The sequence below is a fragment of the Ornithorhynchus anatinus genome, chromosome 14, assembly GCF_004115215.2.
Source record: "Ornithorhynchus anatinus isolate Pmale09 chromosome 14, mOrnAna1.pri.v4, whole genome shotgun sequence".
Lineage (NCBI taxonomy): Eukaryota > Metazoa > Chordata > Mammalia > Monotremata > Ornithorhynchidae > Ornithorhynchus > Ornithorhynchus anatinus.
This window is the reverse complement of record NC_041741.1, coordinates 11,898,992-11,917,377: the sequence shown is the minus strand read 5'-3', so window position 1 is coordinate 11,917,377 and position 18,386 is coordinate 11,898,992. Positions and strand designations below refer to the sequence as shown.

Below are 18,386 nucleotides of genomic sequence, written 5' to 3'. Positions count from 1 at the left end.
ACCCTATCATCAGCATAGTCTAATATCTTACAAATGTTTATCTGTAGGCTTCAAAGGAGACTGTGTTGCATTTAGAGAATCCTGCAGGGCAAGGTTCAGTGGAAATACCCCTCTCTCCCCCTCCTGCTCCACCCTACCACTAAAGTTCTAAAATTAGAGGAGCTTTCTACCACAGTTCGAAGCGCCCTGCTTTTAAGGGCTGCGACTAAGAGTCTTGCAGTAACACCATGTGTTTTTACTTCCTGTAATAATAATAATAACAATAATAATAATAATGGTATCTGTTGAGTGCTTTCTATGTGTCAAGTACTGTATTAAGGCCTGGGCTAAATGCAAGATAATCACGTAGACACAATACCTGTCCCACATGGCAGGGCTGGGAGTCAAAAGGACCTGGGTTCTAATCCCCGCTCTGCCACTCGTCTGCTGTGAGGCCTTGGGCAAGTCACATAACTTCTCTGGGCCTCGGTTAACTCATCTTTAAATGGGGATTAAGACTGTGAGTCCCATGCAGGATAGACACTGTGTCCAACCCAATTTGCTTGTATACACCCCAATGCTTAGTACTTTACCCGGCACAAAGTAAATCCTTAACTAATACCATAAATTATTACTATCATTATTATTATTATTAATTCCCCACGGATCAGAAAACTGAGGCACCGAGAAGTCAAGTGACTTGCCCAAAGTCATACAGCAGGCAAGTGGCAGAGCAGGGATTAGAATCCAGGTCCTCTGACTCCCAAGCCTGTGCTCTTTCCGCTAGTCCACGCTGCTTCTCACAGCACTTCCTCTGCTTTGTAAAACGTCCCCCTCAAAATCAGTTGTGTGTCACCCTTTCTGTCCATTATTAGACTTATCTATTACCTTCCCTTTAAAGAGGAGCTTTCACCCAGGACACCAGTCTCTTTGCCAAGTGTATAAATTTCCTCTACGTTAGACCCTGGAAGGCCGTCCTGCCCAAGCATCAGCAGTGCAGCCAGTTGGAAGAGGCAATATTCCTGGCTACCAGCCCGTGTTCCAGCCAACCCACAGAACCTCGTCTTTCAGAGAAGGCTCCTGTCTAGCTGCCCTCTGAAACGCAGTTTTTCCTCAACCTGTAATGTTCCTTTTTTGAAACAATATCATTGACACTGCTATTATGGAAGCAAGGCACTTCTGTTTTCTGGAACTAAACATCCAGTTTCTGGGCTTTTTTTTCTTCTTTTTTTTTTCCTTCTGTAAGAAGCGTTCCTGGCACCTGGCACCTAGTCCCTGGGCAAGGGAGAAATACACCCCAGAGGAAAGAGGAAACCGACTGGAACAAAGGGAAGGGAGCAGAAGAGTCAACCTGAGGCTATAGGGAAAGATAATCTGAGGGAGGAAGTTATTGAAGAGGCTTCTTGTCCCACCCACATCCAAATATAGTTGTTGGAAATCTCCCAGCTCCAGGCCCCCAGACCATCATTACTGAGGAATCCTACCTTCCCCTTCCCTCTGAAGCAGGCTCAAGCCCAAAAGTAAACGAGTCCGGGATTCTTTATATGTTTGTTCTTTTTTAATCCTGTGATTTAGCAATAGTAGTATTGAATTCTTCCCTTATGAACTCTAGTGTCCATGAAATCCAACTGGGCGACTATCCCTTTGATAAATTAAAACTTTTGATTTTGCCGCCACGCAAGTGCACGCACACCTCACTGCTCAATCTTCTCATTGTTCCTGGAATTTTTCATGTACTCATAGTGATTTTACTCTTATATCATGCCATTTTCTGTTTATGCACAATAATGTTACTAATAGTATCACAGATTATTCTATGTTCAGTTCTATCAAACTTAATAGTCCAAACATCCTTTTCTCACTAATGGGTCTCTGCAGTAAAAAATACTGCTCATTTACAGTTGGCTTCTTACCCTTGCAAAGATGGAAAAAAAATATGCATCCTCATTATTAAAATAATAACGCCATTAAATGCAAAGCAAATATCATTGGAATTTTCCCCTTAAAATTTTGAAGCTCTTACGATATTCAGATAAGTTACTGGAAAATTACCATCAACTTCCTTCCTACAGAACTTTTTCTAACACAGTTCCAATTAAAAGGTTAACCTCTAAGTAAACTGTTTTCTTTCATAGTGACTTGAATCAATCAATCAATCCAAGGTATCTATTGAGCACTTAATGGGTACAGAGTACTGAATTAAGCACTTGGGACACAACAATACCTTAAGCACTGTGCTCCACCACTTGTCTGCTGTGTGACCTTGGGAAAGTCACTTAACTTCTCTGGGCCTCAGTCACCTCATCTGTCAATTTGGGATTAAGACTGTGAGCCCCACGTGGGACAACCCGATCACCTTGTATCTACACCAGCGCTTAGGACAGTGCTTGGCACATTGTAAGCGCTTAACAAATACCATCATTATTATTTCTATTATCATTCTTATTATTAAACCTCAACCTGGAACAATTTCAGACCCAACTCTTTTGATCTAGGACATGTTTTTGAGCTTCGCTAGGTATTTCCCTCTCAAATTCCCCCAAAGCTAAATGTCTTTGGCCTTTTAAAATTAGCATTCGGTTTGTCTTAATAAAAATTAACCATCTAGGACTTCCCCAAAAAAGCACATTACTTTTCAATAGCAGTTTTACATGGCATGTCAGAATTAAATTCTCACTTGGACGGAAGGCCCCGTTTCAAGCCAACAAAATTTGAAATTGCCAAGTGGATCACAGACTTCAAATAGGGGCAGAAAGAAAGAGTCAAGGGGTTAATAGAAATCTTGACATTCCCTTAAAAATAGCTCTACTGCTGGGTGCTACCGTTGGAGCATTGCTACGTTTACTAATGTAGTCGACTGAGGGAGAAACTCAAAATTAATGCTCCTAAAAATACCCAAAACTTTCCTTCCTGAGGACATATTTACTGCACAACGTATCTCACACACCAAAGCGCTGATAGTGAAAGAAACATTAACTTCCATAGCTTCTGGTAAGAAATTAAAACTTACATGGTGAAGAATAGCTAAGGACCCTAAGGAACTAAGAAATATGCTCCCGAGAATCCCAATAAAAAAGAAAATATCTCAACACAACTTTAAAGAAACTCAGCTCAAAATTTGAAAAGAAAGGTACGCGCGTGCCTTTTTGGCGTGTAGAAATGCAAAACCAGGTCGTACCACATTTCAGCTTGTGAATTGATCAGTAACTACACATCTGTAAATCCGAAATCAGAAAGGACATAGTAATGGGGGAGGGCCCTATTTAATAAAGGTCATTATAACTTCTAGCTCTCGAGCTATAAGATCTAATATCCTTTCTGGGAGCTCTATGATATGCCCATGCATTACTGTTCTTGTTGACAGACTGTTGCCTTGGAAATATTTCATTATTTCAGTTTTTCCATTTGTAGACCCTTGGCCTTGTGATATGAAGGCCACCCTATTTCATATTTTCGATTATCATTTAAGCAATCTTGTGGAGCTATTTATATAAAAGCAAGTGTTAGACAATGCATATCATCATTTATCACTGCTGTGTTTAAGCTTATGCTGGGGAAAGAAATACAAAAAAAGAAGGTTTGTTGGGGTTTTTTTTTCTCCCCTTCCTTTAAACCAATAACACCGTGGTATTGTGCTATGCTTTACAAACCAGCACCGGCATATCACATGCATGACACTTCTGTCTAACTAATTTTCTTGGTTATACATCCACATAATGGAAAAATTCTAGGCCTGTGCTGTACAATTTGCAGCCTAGTGGAGTTTAAAAGGAAATAAAACAAGTTTAAAAATACAACTTCTTTCTAGTCAAGCAATACTAGCTACTGAGCGAAAAGGAATTACGTCAAAGAAGGGCCTCTTTTAATCCAAATGAATTCGTCCTAAGATCCAAGAAAACACCTCTCTCCATGCATTTAAAGGACTTCTACTGGATATTTTTACATGAACATGGTGTGCTCTGAAAGGCATTTTTTCCTTCTCGTGGTCTCTGATTACTAGCTCATTTGAATAGCAGTAAAGAATAAGGCAATTGTCGAAGCCTCTGTCAAGTCATCGATAGCGAGAGCAACTTGAAGCACGCACCGAAAGTAGTCTGTATTTTAAACACACTTGTACGCAACAATTACATGGCACTAAATATTATGAAACAAGTTTCTGAGAGAATGCTCACATGAAGGTGGAAAGAGTCTACTTTGTTGAAGCAAATACATTTTAACCAATAAACCTCTTGTCTGAACCATCTGACAAGCCATTTCTCATTACAAAATCAAATCAACTTACACATGTAATGTTTATGCTTAAAGTGTTAAGAACATTTTAAACAGTGATAACAAAGTGAACCCTCAGGGCCCAAAGCAACTGTTGAATAAGCAGACAGTGTTCGTGGTTATTGCTGTTTTAAGTATTTGGGCTACAGCTCTCTCTCCCACTTCTCCCTCCCCAGCCCCTTCTTCTCTCTTCCCTACTTCCCCCCTCTCCTACATCTCCCCTCACCCCATGACAACTCCTCCCACTTCCTACAGGGTAAAACTACTCTGATCCAACCTTTAAAATGACAGCATCAGAGCTGAACAAGAAGATGCTATTAAAGGGCATTAAATTAAATACAGTATATCCTCCTACAACTTCAATCAGAATTTCAGACCAAGTGTTATTTAGTTCTGCTCTCAAGTGGAGCAGAATAACAAATCGCGCACTTTGATTTACCTTCTCCGAATGCCAAATGGAGACAGGTGATAAAGAAAGCACTCATGCACAGGCTATGAAGTTCCCCCTAGAAATTAATTCTATCTTCAAGATTCCTATCTCAGAGAAATTCCCAAAATGGCACACAAATATGCTTCTGCTAGAGAGATTACTGGAGCTGTCCTGGCAAATACACTTACTGCTAATACAGTACCCAAGTTCTCCAAAAAATAGAAGGAAAAAAAAAAAGAGAGGGGCAGGAGATATGGAACAGTGCATGTGTGTGTGTGCATATATATATATATGTATATGTTATATTATATATCATATGTTTATATAGTGTATATGTAAACATAAATATGAATATTTATATATAACATGCATATGTACAGATAAATATGTTTATATTTATGTGTGTGCGTAATATACATGTTTATATTTATATATAATGTGTTTATATAAACATAAATATAAATGTTTATCATCTGTATATCATATAGACACACATACACACCCAAACTCAATGGTGGGTATCATTGTTTCCTCTCAAAAATATTTACCAGAATGGTAAAAATTCCATATTCACTGTAATAGTTTCTAATTCAATGTAAAAAAGGCTATCCATGTGATGGCTTATACCTGGATACCACCAAAATTAAAAGCAAATTATTGGGTTTCGGGAATGCCTCAGGTACTCCAATATTACCCATGAAGCGTACATTCAAATTTGTTCGTAGATGCACTTATCTGATTTCCAGGTCAGCATGGGAGTGTAACAATAACATACTCTGAAATACTACACGTGGCTGTGTATCTAGACACAATACAGACACATTACTGACATTCGAGTTGTTACCTGAAAGTACAGAATTGGCTAATTTCATACTCAAGAAATTGTACATACTTTTATCAACTCTAAGACTTTACTTTCAAATAAAGACTAGGAGACCCCATTGAATTGAAAGACATATTTTACAGTTAAATGATTCTTAAATTCTAGTAAGTAGTTCTCTGATCAACTTTCCTGAGTGGGGCTCCCCCCCGTAGTCTCAGAATGAAAGCTGATCATAGATTCATCTATACTTTACACCTAATCAAGGACCCCCGGCCCTCGTGGTTATCCCTTGAAATTCCTAAGTAAATATCCTTCCCCATCTCACCCACACACTCCGGCCCATTCCAGGACATCCAAGTGGTTGCATTTAAGTTTTCCCTCTGAATTAGAGGGTAGCATCACGTAAACTCACTTTCCACTGAGCATTTCCTCTGGGGCACTAGGAGATTCACTCTGCTTGAACCAAACTGTTTCATGCAATTAATGTCATCAGTCGAGCCAATTAATAGCAAGCAGCTCCAAACCAAATGGGCTGGGTCCACTAGAGAGGGATGGGTGAGAGAGGTGGGCAGTGCTCAGCCTCCCTGAAACCGGACATGAGACACTTGCAGATACTTTGTATTCCAGCTTCTTCCCTTTGGCTCTAATTTAACTAACTTCATGCAGACATGCTCGGCTAAACCTCACTTCTGGGTGTGCACTTCTCACCAAGAACTTTAGGAAACACGGATCCCAAAACCACCACTAAGAGGGCCTTCTGCTGCACATGCCGCCAACACTTTAATGCTTGACACATAGTAAGCGCTTAACAAATACCCTCATTATTACTTTACAGAAGAGAGTTGGGGAAAGGGGGGAAAAGGAGGAAAGGTGAGAGGAGGGGAGTAAGGGGAGAAAAGGGGGAAGAGAAGGGAGATACGGGAGAGAGAAAAGGGGAGAGGAGGAGGGAAAAGGAAAGGAATAGAGGGAGTGAAAGGAGGGGAGAGAGAGGGGATAGGGAAGAGATTGAGAAGGATAGGGAAGGGATGGGGAGGAAGGATAGGGAAGGGATGGGGAGGAAGGATAGGGAAGGGGTGGGGAGGGATAGGGAAGGGATGGGGAAAAGATGGGGAAAGGATGGGGAGAAGAAGGGGTGGGGAAAGGTTGGGGAAGGGGTGGGGGAGGAATGGGGAAGAGGTGGGGGAGGAATGGGGGAGAGAGAGATGGGGAAGGGATCGGGGAAGGATAGAGAAGGGATGGGGAAAGGATAGGGAAGGAATGGGGGAAGGGAAGGGGAAGGAATGGGGGAAGGGAAGGGGAAGGAATGGGGAAGGGCTGGTGGGGAAGGGAAGGGAACGAGGGAGACGAGAGATGGAGAGAGGGAAAGAGGAAGAAAGAAGAGGAGGAGAGGGGAATTGACAAGAGACGAGAGGAGAGGAGTCGGAGGGGAAAGATGGGGGGAGGAAGCCGGTGTAAGAGGGAGGAGGAGAAGGATGGGGAGGGGAAGGATGGAGTGAGCCTGGGAAGGAGGAGGAGGAGGAGGAGGGAGGTAAGGATGGAGTAAATCGGGGGGTGGGGGAATGGGAGGGTGGGGAGGAAGAGGCGGAAGGAAGGGGGAGGAGAGGAGAGGAGGGATCGGGGTGCTGGGGGAAGTTAGGGGCTGGGGGCTGGACCCTCCGGCTCGGCCTAGCCGCACTTGAACGGCCCGACCCGCGCCGCTGCCCCCTCCGATGATGCCCGGCCCCCGGCCCCGTTTTTCCGGGGCCTCGGCGGCGGTCTTGGGGGAGGGAGGGTGATCTGTCCGCCCGGCGGGTGCGGGATCGGTGCGGGCACCCCGGCTGCCAACCCTCCGGGGGAGGGGGCCCCGCAGCCGGCCCCCGCAGCCGGGCCCGCCGGAGGGGGGCGGAGCGGGTCGCGCAGCGCTGCGCGGCCCCGGAGGGGGCGGCTTATCCGCAGCCCCGGCCGGCGGACCCTCCTCCTCCTCCGGGCAGCCCGCCGGGCCCGGCCCCGGGGGGGGGAGGGGGGTGGGGGGTCACGGACAGGGGAGCGGCAGCCCCCGCAGCCCCCGCAGCCCCGCAGCCGCCGCAGGTTCAATAAAGAGAAAGTGTTACCGTTCTCGCCTGGAAGGATCCTGCTGAAAGCTTGGCTTGGTGGGCGCCATCTTCCTGATTTTTTTTTTCCCCTCCGCTTACTTTTTTTTTTTCCCCCTCCCCCTCTCTCTCTTCCCCCTCCTGATTTGGGGGTGGGGGTGTGTGTGTGTGTGCGTGTGTCTGGCGGGGCGGGGGCGGGGGCCGGGCCGGGGGCGGCGGGGAGGCAGGAAGGCTAGGGGAAAGTGGCGAGGCCGGAGCATTGCGGGCGGCCGGCAGTGCCCCCCTCCCCGCCGCCGCCGCCGCCGCCGCCGCCCCCGCAGATCCTCGGCCTCCCCCCTCCCGCAGTGTCCGGTGTCCGGGCTAGCTGGGCCTCCGTCCCTGAGCCGCGGACGGCGGCCACCCCGGCTCCCGGACCGTGGCCACGGCAGCGCCACCGGGGGAGGGGACCGGGAGGGCACATCCCACCCCGGGCATCCCCCCCCTCCCCTGCCACCTCCACCCACCCCGGGCTTGGCAGCAGGTGTGACACACGCACACGCGGGGACACGCGTTGGGGGGGTCCAACTAGTCGTGGGCAGGTGCCCCCACCCACCCCCCACCGGCCTACAGACCTCCCACCCCGGCTTGCCCGCCCGGGATGGGGCAGTGCCACTCGGCTGCACTTTCTGCACACTTTCCACACCCCGGAACGGGTATCCGAAATGGGTGGGGGGGCGTGGAAGAGGCCCACCAGAGCTGGGGGGCTGGGAAGCCAGGTTGGGGGGCGGGGGAGACGCCCCGGGACCTGATGTCCAGCACACGAACGCATCGGGAGGGGCCCGGAGGAGACGGGTGCGTCGGCACTCACGATAGGGGGTCCTGGCATCTCTGCAGACGCATGGCCTCCTCCTGACCCGGCCCTCGGGCGGGTGACTGTGTCTATGTATGTGACTCGTGTGTGTGTGAGACTCCTGTGTGTGTGTGTGTGTGTGTGTGTGTATGTGACTCCTGTTTGTGTGTATGGGACTCCTCTGTGTGTGTATGTGACTCCTGTGTGTGTGTGTGTGTGTGTGAGACTCCTGTGTCACTCCTGTGTGTGTGTGTGTGTATGTGACTCCTGGGGGGGTGGGGGGTGGGTGGGTGTGTCTGATAGTGTCTGTGAACTCGCAGCCTCTGACCCGAGGTTGGGGCCGGTCGCCCACGGGGCCCGCCGGTCGTGGCCCAGGCTGCGGGAGGCTTCCAAACTCCCGTGACTTTTGTGGAGATCAAGTGGTCCCCTCGTGGCTACCCAATTCCATTAGATACGGGGCTGGGGATGGGGGCAGTGGGCCTAGACGGGGTCTGGCTGCAACTCGCGTGTTTTAAAACTAGAACAGAGAAGAAGAAGTCCTCGGAAAGACGTCGATGTTCCTTGGGAAAGGGGCGGCTGGTCGGCAGGGCCTCGGAACTCCTGGGTCCTCTGGCTGGGTCCCACCAAGGGATCCCTTGGCAGGGGCGAAGGGGAGGGGAGCTGTCATCCTCTGGGACCCCCGGGAGGTGGAGGAGAAAGAAAGGAAGTTGTGGGGAAGATCTGGACAACCGTGAGCCCGTTGGTAGGCAGGGACTGTCTCTATCTGTTGCTGAATTGTCCATTCCAAGCGCTTAGTACAGTGGTCTGCACATAGTAAGCGCTCGATAAATACGACCGAATGAATGAAATCCAAGGCGCATTCCGAAGGGGGGGAAAGGGCCGGGATCTTCACCTTCGAGGGAGGAGGAAGAGGTGAATCGCAGGGAGGAGGGTAAGTGTAAGGGAACGCACAGCATATCACGCACACATCTCTCAACTGCATTCCTTGCCGGCCACCCTCCTCTTGGACGCTATCCCTCTGGCCCGACGGATTCCGTTCAGGAAATCCCTGCAGAAAGTTTGGCGAGGAAGTGGGGGAGAGGGTTAAGGGAGTCTCTCGGCCCTTCGATAGACCGCTGACCGGTCTGGGCTTCAATCTGAGTGACTGAATGGGGTCAATCACGCTCCCTCCCCTGGCCCGCTAACCCCCACTTATAAAATTCAGACCATTCGTTCCCCAGAAACGCCCCCTCCTTCTTCAAAATTCAATAAAACCTAGGGAGGTAACAGAGGTAACAGGTGTCATTCCTTCTCGGTTGGCCTTCGCGATGGAAGAGGAGGTGGGAAGGGCGGAGTGGGAGAAAGGGGCACCAAAGTGGCTCCAGTTTCAGAGCCGTGGCGTTCCCCAGCTCGAACGTAACAAAAGAGGGGCTGGGAAAGGCAGAGCTCTGGTCCGTCCGGCTGCTCCCGAGAACCAGGAGCCTTGGTGGAACGCAGATTTTAAATCGAAACCCGGAGGATGCGGGACGCCTCTCGACATCATTCTTCCCTGGACGTGCCGGGATTGGGAAGGCCTCCGAACAGGGGGAACAGCTCCAAACTATGGGTGCCAGGCTGAAAGTCCACGGGATGGAACATCCCTGAACCGCTGCAAGCTCCCCACATATCCCTTGTCATTTGCCTTAAAGCCAATCTGACATTTCTGACCCTTCACTTTCCCCTGCCCAGAACAAACGCGGCCTAGTGGCTAGGGCACGGGCCTGGGAGTCAGAAGGACCTGGGTTCTAATCCGAGGTCTGCCACTCGTCTGCTGCGTGACCCTCAGCCAGTCACTTCGCTGCTCTGTGACTCAGTTCCCTCATCTGCAAAATGGGGATTAAGACTGTGAACCCCGTATGGGACGGGGGCTGTGTCCAGCCCGATTATCTTGTATCTACCCCAGCGCTTAGTAAAGTGCCTGGCACATGGTAAACGCTTAACAAATACCATTAAAAAACCCCAAACTATCGTGCCTTTCGCCTTGTATTTCCTAGTTAAAGTGATCGCCTGTTCTATTATCACTTAAATGTGATTTAAGATACCCCCTCCCACCAAAAAACAAAATAAAATCATAAAGTAACCATGAAACGGAAAACCCCAAACCAACTCTTCAGTTCTTTTCTATAGGAAAGGTTTCCAGATCTTTTGTATTAAAGGTTCGTGTATTCGCTTGAGTGAAGCAAGCCTGAAATAATTTAAATCAAAAGTCCCTTTGGCTAGGAAAAGCGCTTAAGCATCCTGGTGAGTTATTTCCAAGAATGTCTTTTTAAACTAATTTCGCAATAAGCAAAACCCATACGAAAATCTCCCTCTCGCTGGGCTTCCACTTGGAAAATACTTCAAGTGTTCCCCCAAGCCTGTCCCGAGGATTACCCCTGGAGAGGCGAAACCAAACCCCGTAGTGACAGTTAAATCTAAGCTCTTCCATTTAAATTCGCTTGGTTCACCACCAAAAGTTACTACACCAGTGAAGTTCGAAATAGGACGCCAGAAAGAGATAAGCTGTTGTTTGAATTTTGTGTAGGACGCGGATCCAAGATTTGGAAATACGATTTTTGGAAAGCCCCAAATTTGGAATTGCACATTCTAATGGGGTGGTAGTAGTATTTTGCCTGTCTTTTTATCCACGGGCATCCAATAGAGAAAGGTCTAAATGCCCTTCTAGCTTTCTTTTAATCGCCTCGGCGGCTTTTCTTTCTTTTTTTTTTTTTTTTTTTTGTGGATTACAATTTATTCTCGATCTTTTCTAACTCGAAAGTTCACACTGACGGGGGAGAAAACTTTCAGATTGGGAGCTCTCGCCGATGCACTCTCCTTCTCCCTAAGGAGGACCAAGAAAGGTGATTTTTAAGGCGGTAAAAACGATAAAACGTTGGAGAAAAATAAAAAGAAGCAGTTCTTAAAACTTCATTCTGACTTGCTTCCAAGGCTCGCTCTCTCCCTCCCTCTCTCTCTCACTGAATCGGGTGCATTTGCATTATAATACGTGAAAGATGAATACTTCACCGTGCAGAGTAGACGGGGATTTCATGCTATATTTCCCTATAGTAACAGGTGACCCGATCACACTATTTATGGGGGGATGGCAAGTCTGAACACCGGCCCTGTCGTGTTGGAAAAGAAATTATCCAGTGGTCAGCGACTGCCCCCGGTTTGTCCCCGGGCCCCCCCATCGCTGGGAGCCGCACCGGGCAGCGGGAGATGGCGCTGGGCAGGAGCGGGAGGGCCATCCCAAAGTTTTGCAGATGGGTTTTCTCGGGATCCCACCCGGAGGGACCCTTTCGCTCTCGATGCCGAGGATGTCCGGGTCCGGGGCAGACGAAGTGGTTAAGGTTTATTTTTTTTGGGGGGGGGGACGGGATGGTTGAGGAGGGGGGCACACAAGGACCAGCCAGGGCTGATTAATGGGGCCGGGTCCCTGGTTGATCTTCTTGTCTATATGTGTGTGTGTGTCCCCAAAAAGAGCAGGATGCGCACTTTTTGTTGGGGGGGGATGGTTGAGGAGGGGGGCACACAAGGACTGGTTAATGGGGCCGGGTCCCCGGTTGATCTCCCTATCTATGTGTGTGTTCAAAAAGAGCACTTTTGGGGGGTGGGGGGTGAAGAAAGAGAACACAAAAGTAAAGGAAGTGAGAGTCAGGGTCCCCCCCACCCCCTGCACCCTCCACCCCAAAAAGTGTCCCCGGCGGGACTCACCGCTGCTGGTAGGAGGTGATGCCCTGGACGTTTTGCGGGTTGCCGTTGGCGGCGGTGACGGCTCCGGCCCGGCCCATGCCGGCCCCGGCCGGGCCCCCGACGCCCACCCCCGCAGCCGCTCCGCCGCCCGCCGCGGCCGTCACCTGCACGCTGAAATCCGGGAAGATCCTGATCATCCCCGCGGCTCCGGCGGCGGCGGTGGCGGTGGCGGGGCGAGGCGGGGGCTGGGCCGGGCAGGCGGGGCGGGCGAGCCGGGCGCTCAGCGGCTCTCCCTCCGGCGGCGGCGGCGGAGCCCGGAGACAGCCTGCAATCCCATTAGTGAGCGGCCGACACTCTGAGCCACTCCAGCCAGGCGCTTTGATCTGAGCTGGGGAGGGGGGGAGAGGAAAAGAGCGCGGAAAAAAAGGGGGGGGGGCTGGGAAGGAGCCGCTAGACCTGGAAAGGGGGGGGGGTGGATGATGCTGGAGACTTGCAAATAGTCTAACGTGTCAGCCTCTGTTCCTCTTCTTTTTGGGGGGGCGGGGAGGGCCTAACGTGTCAGCCTGTGTGCCCCTTTTTGGGGAGGGGGGCTGGGAAGGAGCTGCTGGACTGGGGGGGATGGATGATGCTGGAGACTTGCAAATAGTTTAAAGTGCCAGCCTCTGTTCCTCTTCTTTTTGGGGGGGAGGGCCTAACGTGTCAGCCTGTGTGCCCCTTTTTGGGGAGGGGGGCAGAGAAGGAGCTGCGGGACTGGGGGGGATGGATGATGCTGGAGACTTGCAAATAGTCTAAAGTGTCAGCTTTTGTTCCTCTTCTTTTTTTTGGAGGGGAGGGCCTAACGTGTCAGCCTATGTGCCCCTTTTTTGGGAGGGGGCCTGGGAAGGAGCTGCTGGACGGGGGGGAATGGATGATGCTGGAGACTTGCAAATAGTCTAACGTGTCAGCCTCTGTTCCTCTTCTTTTTTGAGGGGAAGGGCCTAACGTGTCAGCCTGTGTGCCCCCTTTTTGGTAGGAGGGCTGGGAAGGAGATGCTGGGGGGGGGAGATGGATGATGCTGGAGACTTGCAAATAGTCTAATGTGTCAGCCTCTGTTCCTCTTCTTTTTGGGGGGGAGGACCTAACGTGTCAGCCCCCTTTTTGGGAGGGGGGCTGGGAAGGAGCTGCTGAACTGGGGGATGGATGATGCTGGAGATTTGCAAATAGTCTAACGTGTCAGCTTTTGTTCCTCTTCTTTTTTAGAGGGGGAGGGCCTAATGTGTCAGCTTGTGTGCCCCCTTTTTGGGAGGGGGTCTGGGAAGGAGCTGTTGGACTGGGGGGGGGGGGATGGATGATGCTGGAGACTTGCAAATAGTCTAACGTGTCAGCCTGTGTTCCTCTTCTTTTTGGGGGGGCCTGGGAAGGAGCTGCTGGACTGGGGGAGGGGGGAGGATGGCTGATGCTGGAGACTTGTAAATAGTCTAATGTGTCAGCCTGTGTGCCCCTTTTGCGGGGTGGGGGGCCTGGGAAGGACCTGGTAGACCTGGGGGGGGGCGGTGGTTGGATGATGCTGGAGACTTTCAAATAGTCTAATGTGTCGATCTGAGTTCCCCTTTTTTTTGGGGGGGGGGGGGCTGGGGGAAGATGGATGATGCTGGAGACATGCAAATAGTCTAACGTGTCAGCCCGTGTTCCTCTTTTTTTTGCGGGGGGGGGGGGGGGATTCCCCGGGTGAATATATCTATAATTAAATATTTTGATGCTCTTTGATGTCAGTCAACTTGTTTGGTTGTCCGTCTTCCCCCCCTTCTAGCTTGTGAGCCCGTTGTTGGGGAGGGATTGTCTCTATCTGTTGCCGAATTGTACTTTCCCAGCGCTTAGTAAGGTGCCCTGCACACAGTAAGCGCTCAGTAAATACGATTGAATGGATGAATGAATGAATGAGTCCCGTCGCCCTCCCCTCTTATGAGAAGCAGCGTGGTATAGGGGAAAGAGCACTCGGAAGGCAGAGGATGTGGGTTCTAATCCCGGCTCCGCCGCTTGGCTGCTATATAACCTTGGGCAAGCCACTTAGCGCCTCTGGGCCTCCGTTCCCCCAACTGTAAAAGGGGGATAATAATAATAATAGTAATAATGGTATTCGTTAAGTGCTTCTTATATGTCACCTGTTCTAAGCCCTGGGGATGAAGACTGTGAGCCCCTCATTGGACAACCCGATTACCTTGTATCTACCCCCGGCGGTTAGAACAGTGTTTGGCACGTAGTAAGCGCTTAACGAATACCATCATTAGTATTTTGCCTGTGGTTATCGCTCCCACAGACAGCAGCCTCTCGAAGGCCGGCTAAAGAGGAGAGGGGGCGAAGAATTCACTCATTCAATCGTATTTATTGAGCCCTTACTATGTGCAGAACACTGTACTAAGCGCTTGGAATGTACAATTCGGCAACAGATAGAGACCATCCCTGCCCAATTACGGGCTCACAGTCTAAACGTGAACGGCGGAGGGGAGGAGGGGGCAGGGAATGACGGGCAGCAGAGGTTGTGTGGGTGTGTTGGGGTGTCCCCGTCTCCCCCCAACCCCCTCCCACACACACTATAAATCTGCAGAGTGACTGTCACCCTGCCAACTTGGCTTAGTGGAAGGAGCATGGATTTGGGAGTCAGAGGTCTGCGTTCTAATCCCGACTCCGCCACCTGTCAGCTGTGACTTTGGACAAGTCACTTCACTTCTCTGGGCCTCAGTTACAGCGCTTAGAACAGTGCTCAGCGCTTAGAACAGTGCTTGGCACATAGAAAGCGTTTAACAAATGCCATCGTCGTCATCACCTCACTCCTCTCGAGGAACCGTTATCACCCCCAAAGAGCTGCGACCATCACCCCGATTCGCTCCCTTTGCTCTTCCCCCCACCCCCCACCCCAAAGCACTTATTTACAGGTGTATATATCTCTAATTCTGTTTATTTCTACTGGGCCTATTTACTTGTTTTGATGTAGCGTGACTCAGTAGAAAGAGCTCCGGATTGGGAGTCAGAGTTCATGGGTTCAAATCCCGGCTCAGCCGCTTGTCAGCTGTGTGACTTTGGGCAAGTCACTTCACTTCTCTGGGCCTCAGTTCCCTCATTGTAAAATGGGGATTAAGACTGTGAGCCCCACGTGGGGCAACCTGATCACCTTGTATCCTCTCCAGCGCTTAGAACAGTGCTTTGCACGTAGTAAGCGCTTACCAAATGCCATCATCATCATTACTATTATTATTATGTCTTTCCCCCCCCCCCATCTCTAGACTGTAAGGTCGTTGCGAGCAGGGATTGTCTCTGTTGCCGCATGGTACTTTCCCAGCGCTTAGTATAGTGCGGCGCACACAGGAAGAGCTCGATAAATAGGCTGGAAAGAATGGAGCCTGAAAGCCCTCCCGGGAGTTGCCACCACAACACAAACACTCAACCTGAGCTCCCCAACACCCCACCACCACCGAGGCAGAGGCGGGAGAGAGGAACGTTTAGCGCAGCCCAACTTCTTCCCTCGGAAACTCGCTTGCCTTTATTGCCGAGCTGGTGGGGAAATCGCGCCGCTTTTATAGCAGGGTCCAGTCTGGTCCTTTCATTCATTCATTCAGTAGTATTTATTGAGCGCTTACTATGTGCAGAGCACTGCACTGAGCGCTTGGAATGGAATTCGGCTACAGATAGAGGCAATCCCTGCCCAATGACGGGCTTTCCTCTTTTAGACAGTGAGCCCGTTATTGGGCGGGGATTGCCTCCATCTGTTGCCGAGTTGTACGTTCCGAGCGCTTAGTACAGTGCTCTGCACACGGTCAAGCGCTCAATAAATACGATTGGATTGGATTGAATGCCTCTGGCCGCAGGCTCTTCCTCTTATAACGCCAAGCGACATAGCGCTGCTTTAACTTGTAGGGCGCACGCGCATTCTCGGGCTTGTGCCTCTGTGTGTGTGTGTGTGTGTGCGTGTGTCTCTGTGTGTGTCTGTGCACGTCTGTGTGTGTGTGTCTGTGCATGGACCCTGCTGGCTCTCCTGCACCGCTCGTTCCTCCAACGCGCTACACACTCAGACCCAATCCCACCCCCAGACAGACAAACACAGGCGCAGTCGTGCACAATCACCCGCAGGCTCACCGGAGCCCACGTACACACCGTCCCACGAAGACACCATCGCCCGCACGGGTCAACGCAAAGCATGCCATGCGCGGACACCCCGTCCCGCCAATGCCGACAGTAGCACGCAAACGACACAGGCATACACAAACACAAAAACGGCCACGCACTCATCCGGGAGGCTACAATCGGGTGCACGCAAAGATCAGCACACAACCACCCCCTCACACCCTCAATCGCTCTCTCTCTGTCCCTCTCTCACACGAACACACACACACACACACAAATCCGGGGGAGGGGGGGCTCCCAGCCGGGCAGAATGGCCAGCGCCCATCTCAATGGATAGACCGGGGGCCTGAGAGTCAGAAGGTCACGGGTTCTAATCCCGCCTCCGCCACGTGTCTGCTGTGTGACCTGGGGTAAGTCACTTCTCTGGGCCTCAGTTACCCGATCTGTCAAATGGAGATTAAGACTGTGAGCCCCACGTGCGACAGGGACTGTGTCCAACCCGATTTGTTTGTCTCCACCCCAGCGCTTAGTTCAGTGCCTGGCACACCGTAAGCGCTTAACAAATACTCCAATTATTATTATTATTTCGCCCCCGCCCTCTGCCCTCTTCCCCACCGCCAAAGCCCCAAAAGTTGAGTGAGAGGGGTGCAAAGCTGGTGGCTTATCGGGGATGGGGATGGGGGCTTCGGGGGTCGCGCAGGGCGAGGCCGTAGGACCAGGAGCATCCCGGCTGCAGAGGAGGGGGCGTCTTCCTCTGCACCCCCCGCTCGCCCAGCCCTTGCCCCGCAGTCGCTGGAGCCCTTCCCTTCACCCCGGGGTGCGGGGAGAGTTGGGGGGCCGCCTGCTGAGCGCAGCTCCCTATGCTGTCCCTGTCCTCTTGGTCAGTCCTGCCTTTGGTCAATCCACAGGGTCGCCGGAGGGCTGCGTGGAGCGGGGTTGGGTTGGTTAGATAGGGGAGGGGAAAAAGACCCAGGATTTACCCATCCTCTTCCTCCTCCCCCTCCTCCTCTTCCTCCTCCTCTTCGTCCTTCCCCTCTTCCTCTCCCTCCCTCCCCTCCTCCTCCCCCCCTCCTCTTCCTCCTTCTTCTCTTCCCCCTCCTGCTCCTTCTCTTCCTTCTCCTCCTCCTTCTCCTCCCCCCAGGCTCAAAGCCCCATCCCAAAGCAGTCCCTGGAGGGAGGGATCACCCTATCACTCTTTCCCGCGGCCTGCGGGGTCTCCCCGAGCTCCCTGCACTAGCTGGCCTGGCTCTCCATCTCCCCTCCCATGGGAGGGGGCTTCCCTTGCTTTGCCCTCTCTTCCTCACCACCTCACCTGCCCTAGGGCTCCAGACAAAAATGGGGTGGGATACTGAGTTCCTCAAGTGGGTCAAGGGTGGCTGAAGGTTTAGCAAGTCTGCTCTTTGCCTCTGGACAGGTCTGGTAGGGCCAGGGGTGGGCTACCCTGAACTCCGGAGGTGGGGCTGTTAAGTAGACTTTGGCTGGGAGTCTGGAAGCTTCCAGCCCAACAAGGCTGCAACCTTTTGCTCCAAAGCCAACAGGCTGCACTTTGCAGTCCCGAGGACACTCTTGCCTTAGCCACCAAAACTGAGTTAACGGGTCTTGGGCAGCTCATCTTCTGCACAGGGCATTTTGATAGTCCCTATCTCCTCTTCAGTGGTTCAAGCATGGGTTGTATAAATGGCACTTTAAAATAACTTTCACTTGATCCTTCTATATGGATTCGTTGCCTATTTCCCCTCCCACGCTAAGATCTATGAAGTCAATTAGGCAAAGTCTTCTTAGTGGGATGCAGTTGCAGATTGTGGATAACTTCTTAGATAATGAACAGCCTTCAAAGAGAAAAAAAAAATGAGTCTCCAAATGATCTTATGTAAACTTAGAGATCAGCCTCAACCTTGACTTCAGGACCTCTTCAGATTTAAACCTAAATGATAAAAGCTTTGCTCTCTTGAAGCCTCCATTCTAAACTTTCAGGAGTCATTAGACAACCGAAAGGGTCTTTGTCTCGAATTTGTAACACCAAAAGGTATATTTCAAAAGCATGGTTTACCAAGGGGAACTTAAATCCATCATGAGTGTCATTCCACAAAGTATCCACTTCTACCGAGGCTGATCCTCATTACACAACTCGAGCAAAATTGGAGGTTTATCCTCTCTTCATTAGTTCCTTCTATTTCTCCCCTATGATTCTCGAGT

General features: G+C 50.8%; 1 protein-coding gene across 2 annotated transcripts in view; it reads right to left on the bottom strand.

Annotated features, from left to right (window-relative positions):
* NPAS3 (neuronal PAS domain protein 3) overlaps positions 1 to 12,289 on the bottom strand; it is a 671,384-nt gene extending 659,095 nt beyond the window's left edge. Inside the window, exon 1 of one of the 2 annotated variants that reach the window (XM_039914095.1) lies at positions 12,114 to 12,289. In XM_039914095.1, coding sequence (XP_039770029.1) covers positions 12,114 to 12,289 — 176 coding nt within the window. Of the gene's footprint in view, positions 1 to 7,591; positions 7,675 to 12,113 lie in introns of those variants that run through there. The other variant, XM_039914093.1, reaches the window with a different exon arrangement.
* Positions 12,290 to 18,386: the final 6,097 nt, after the last annotated feature.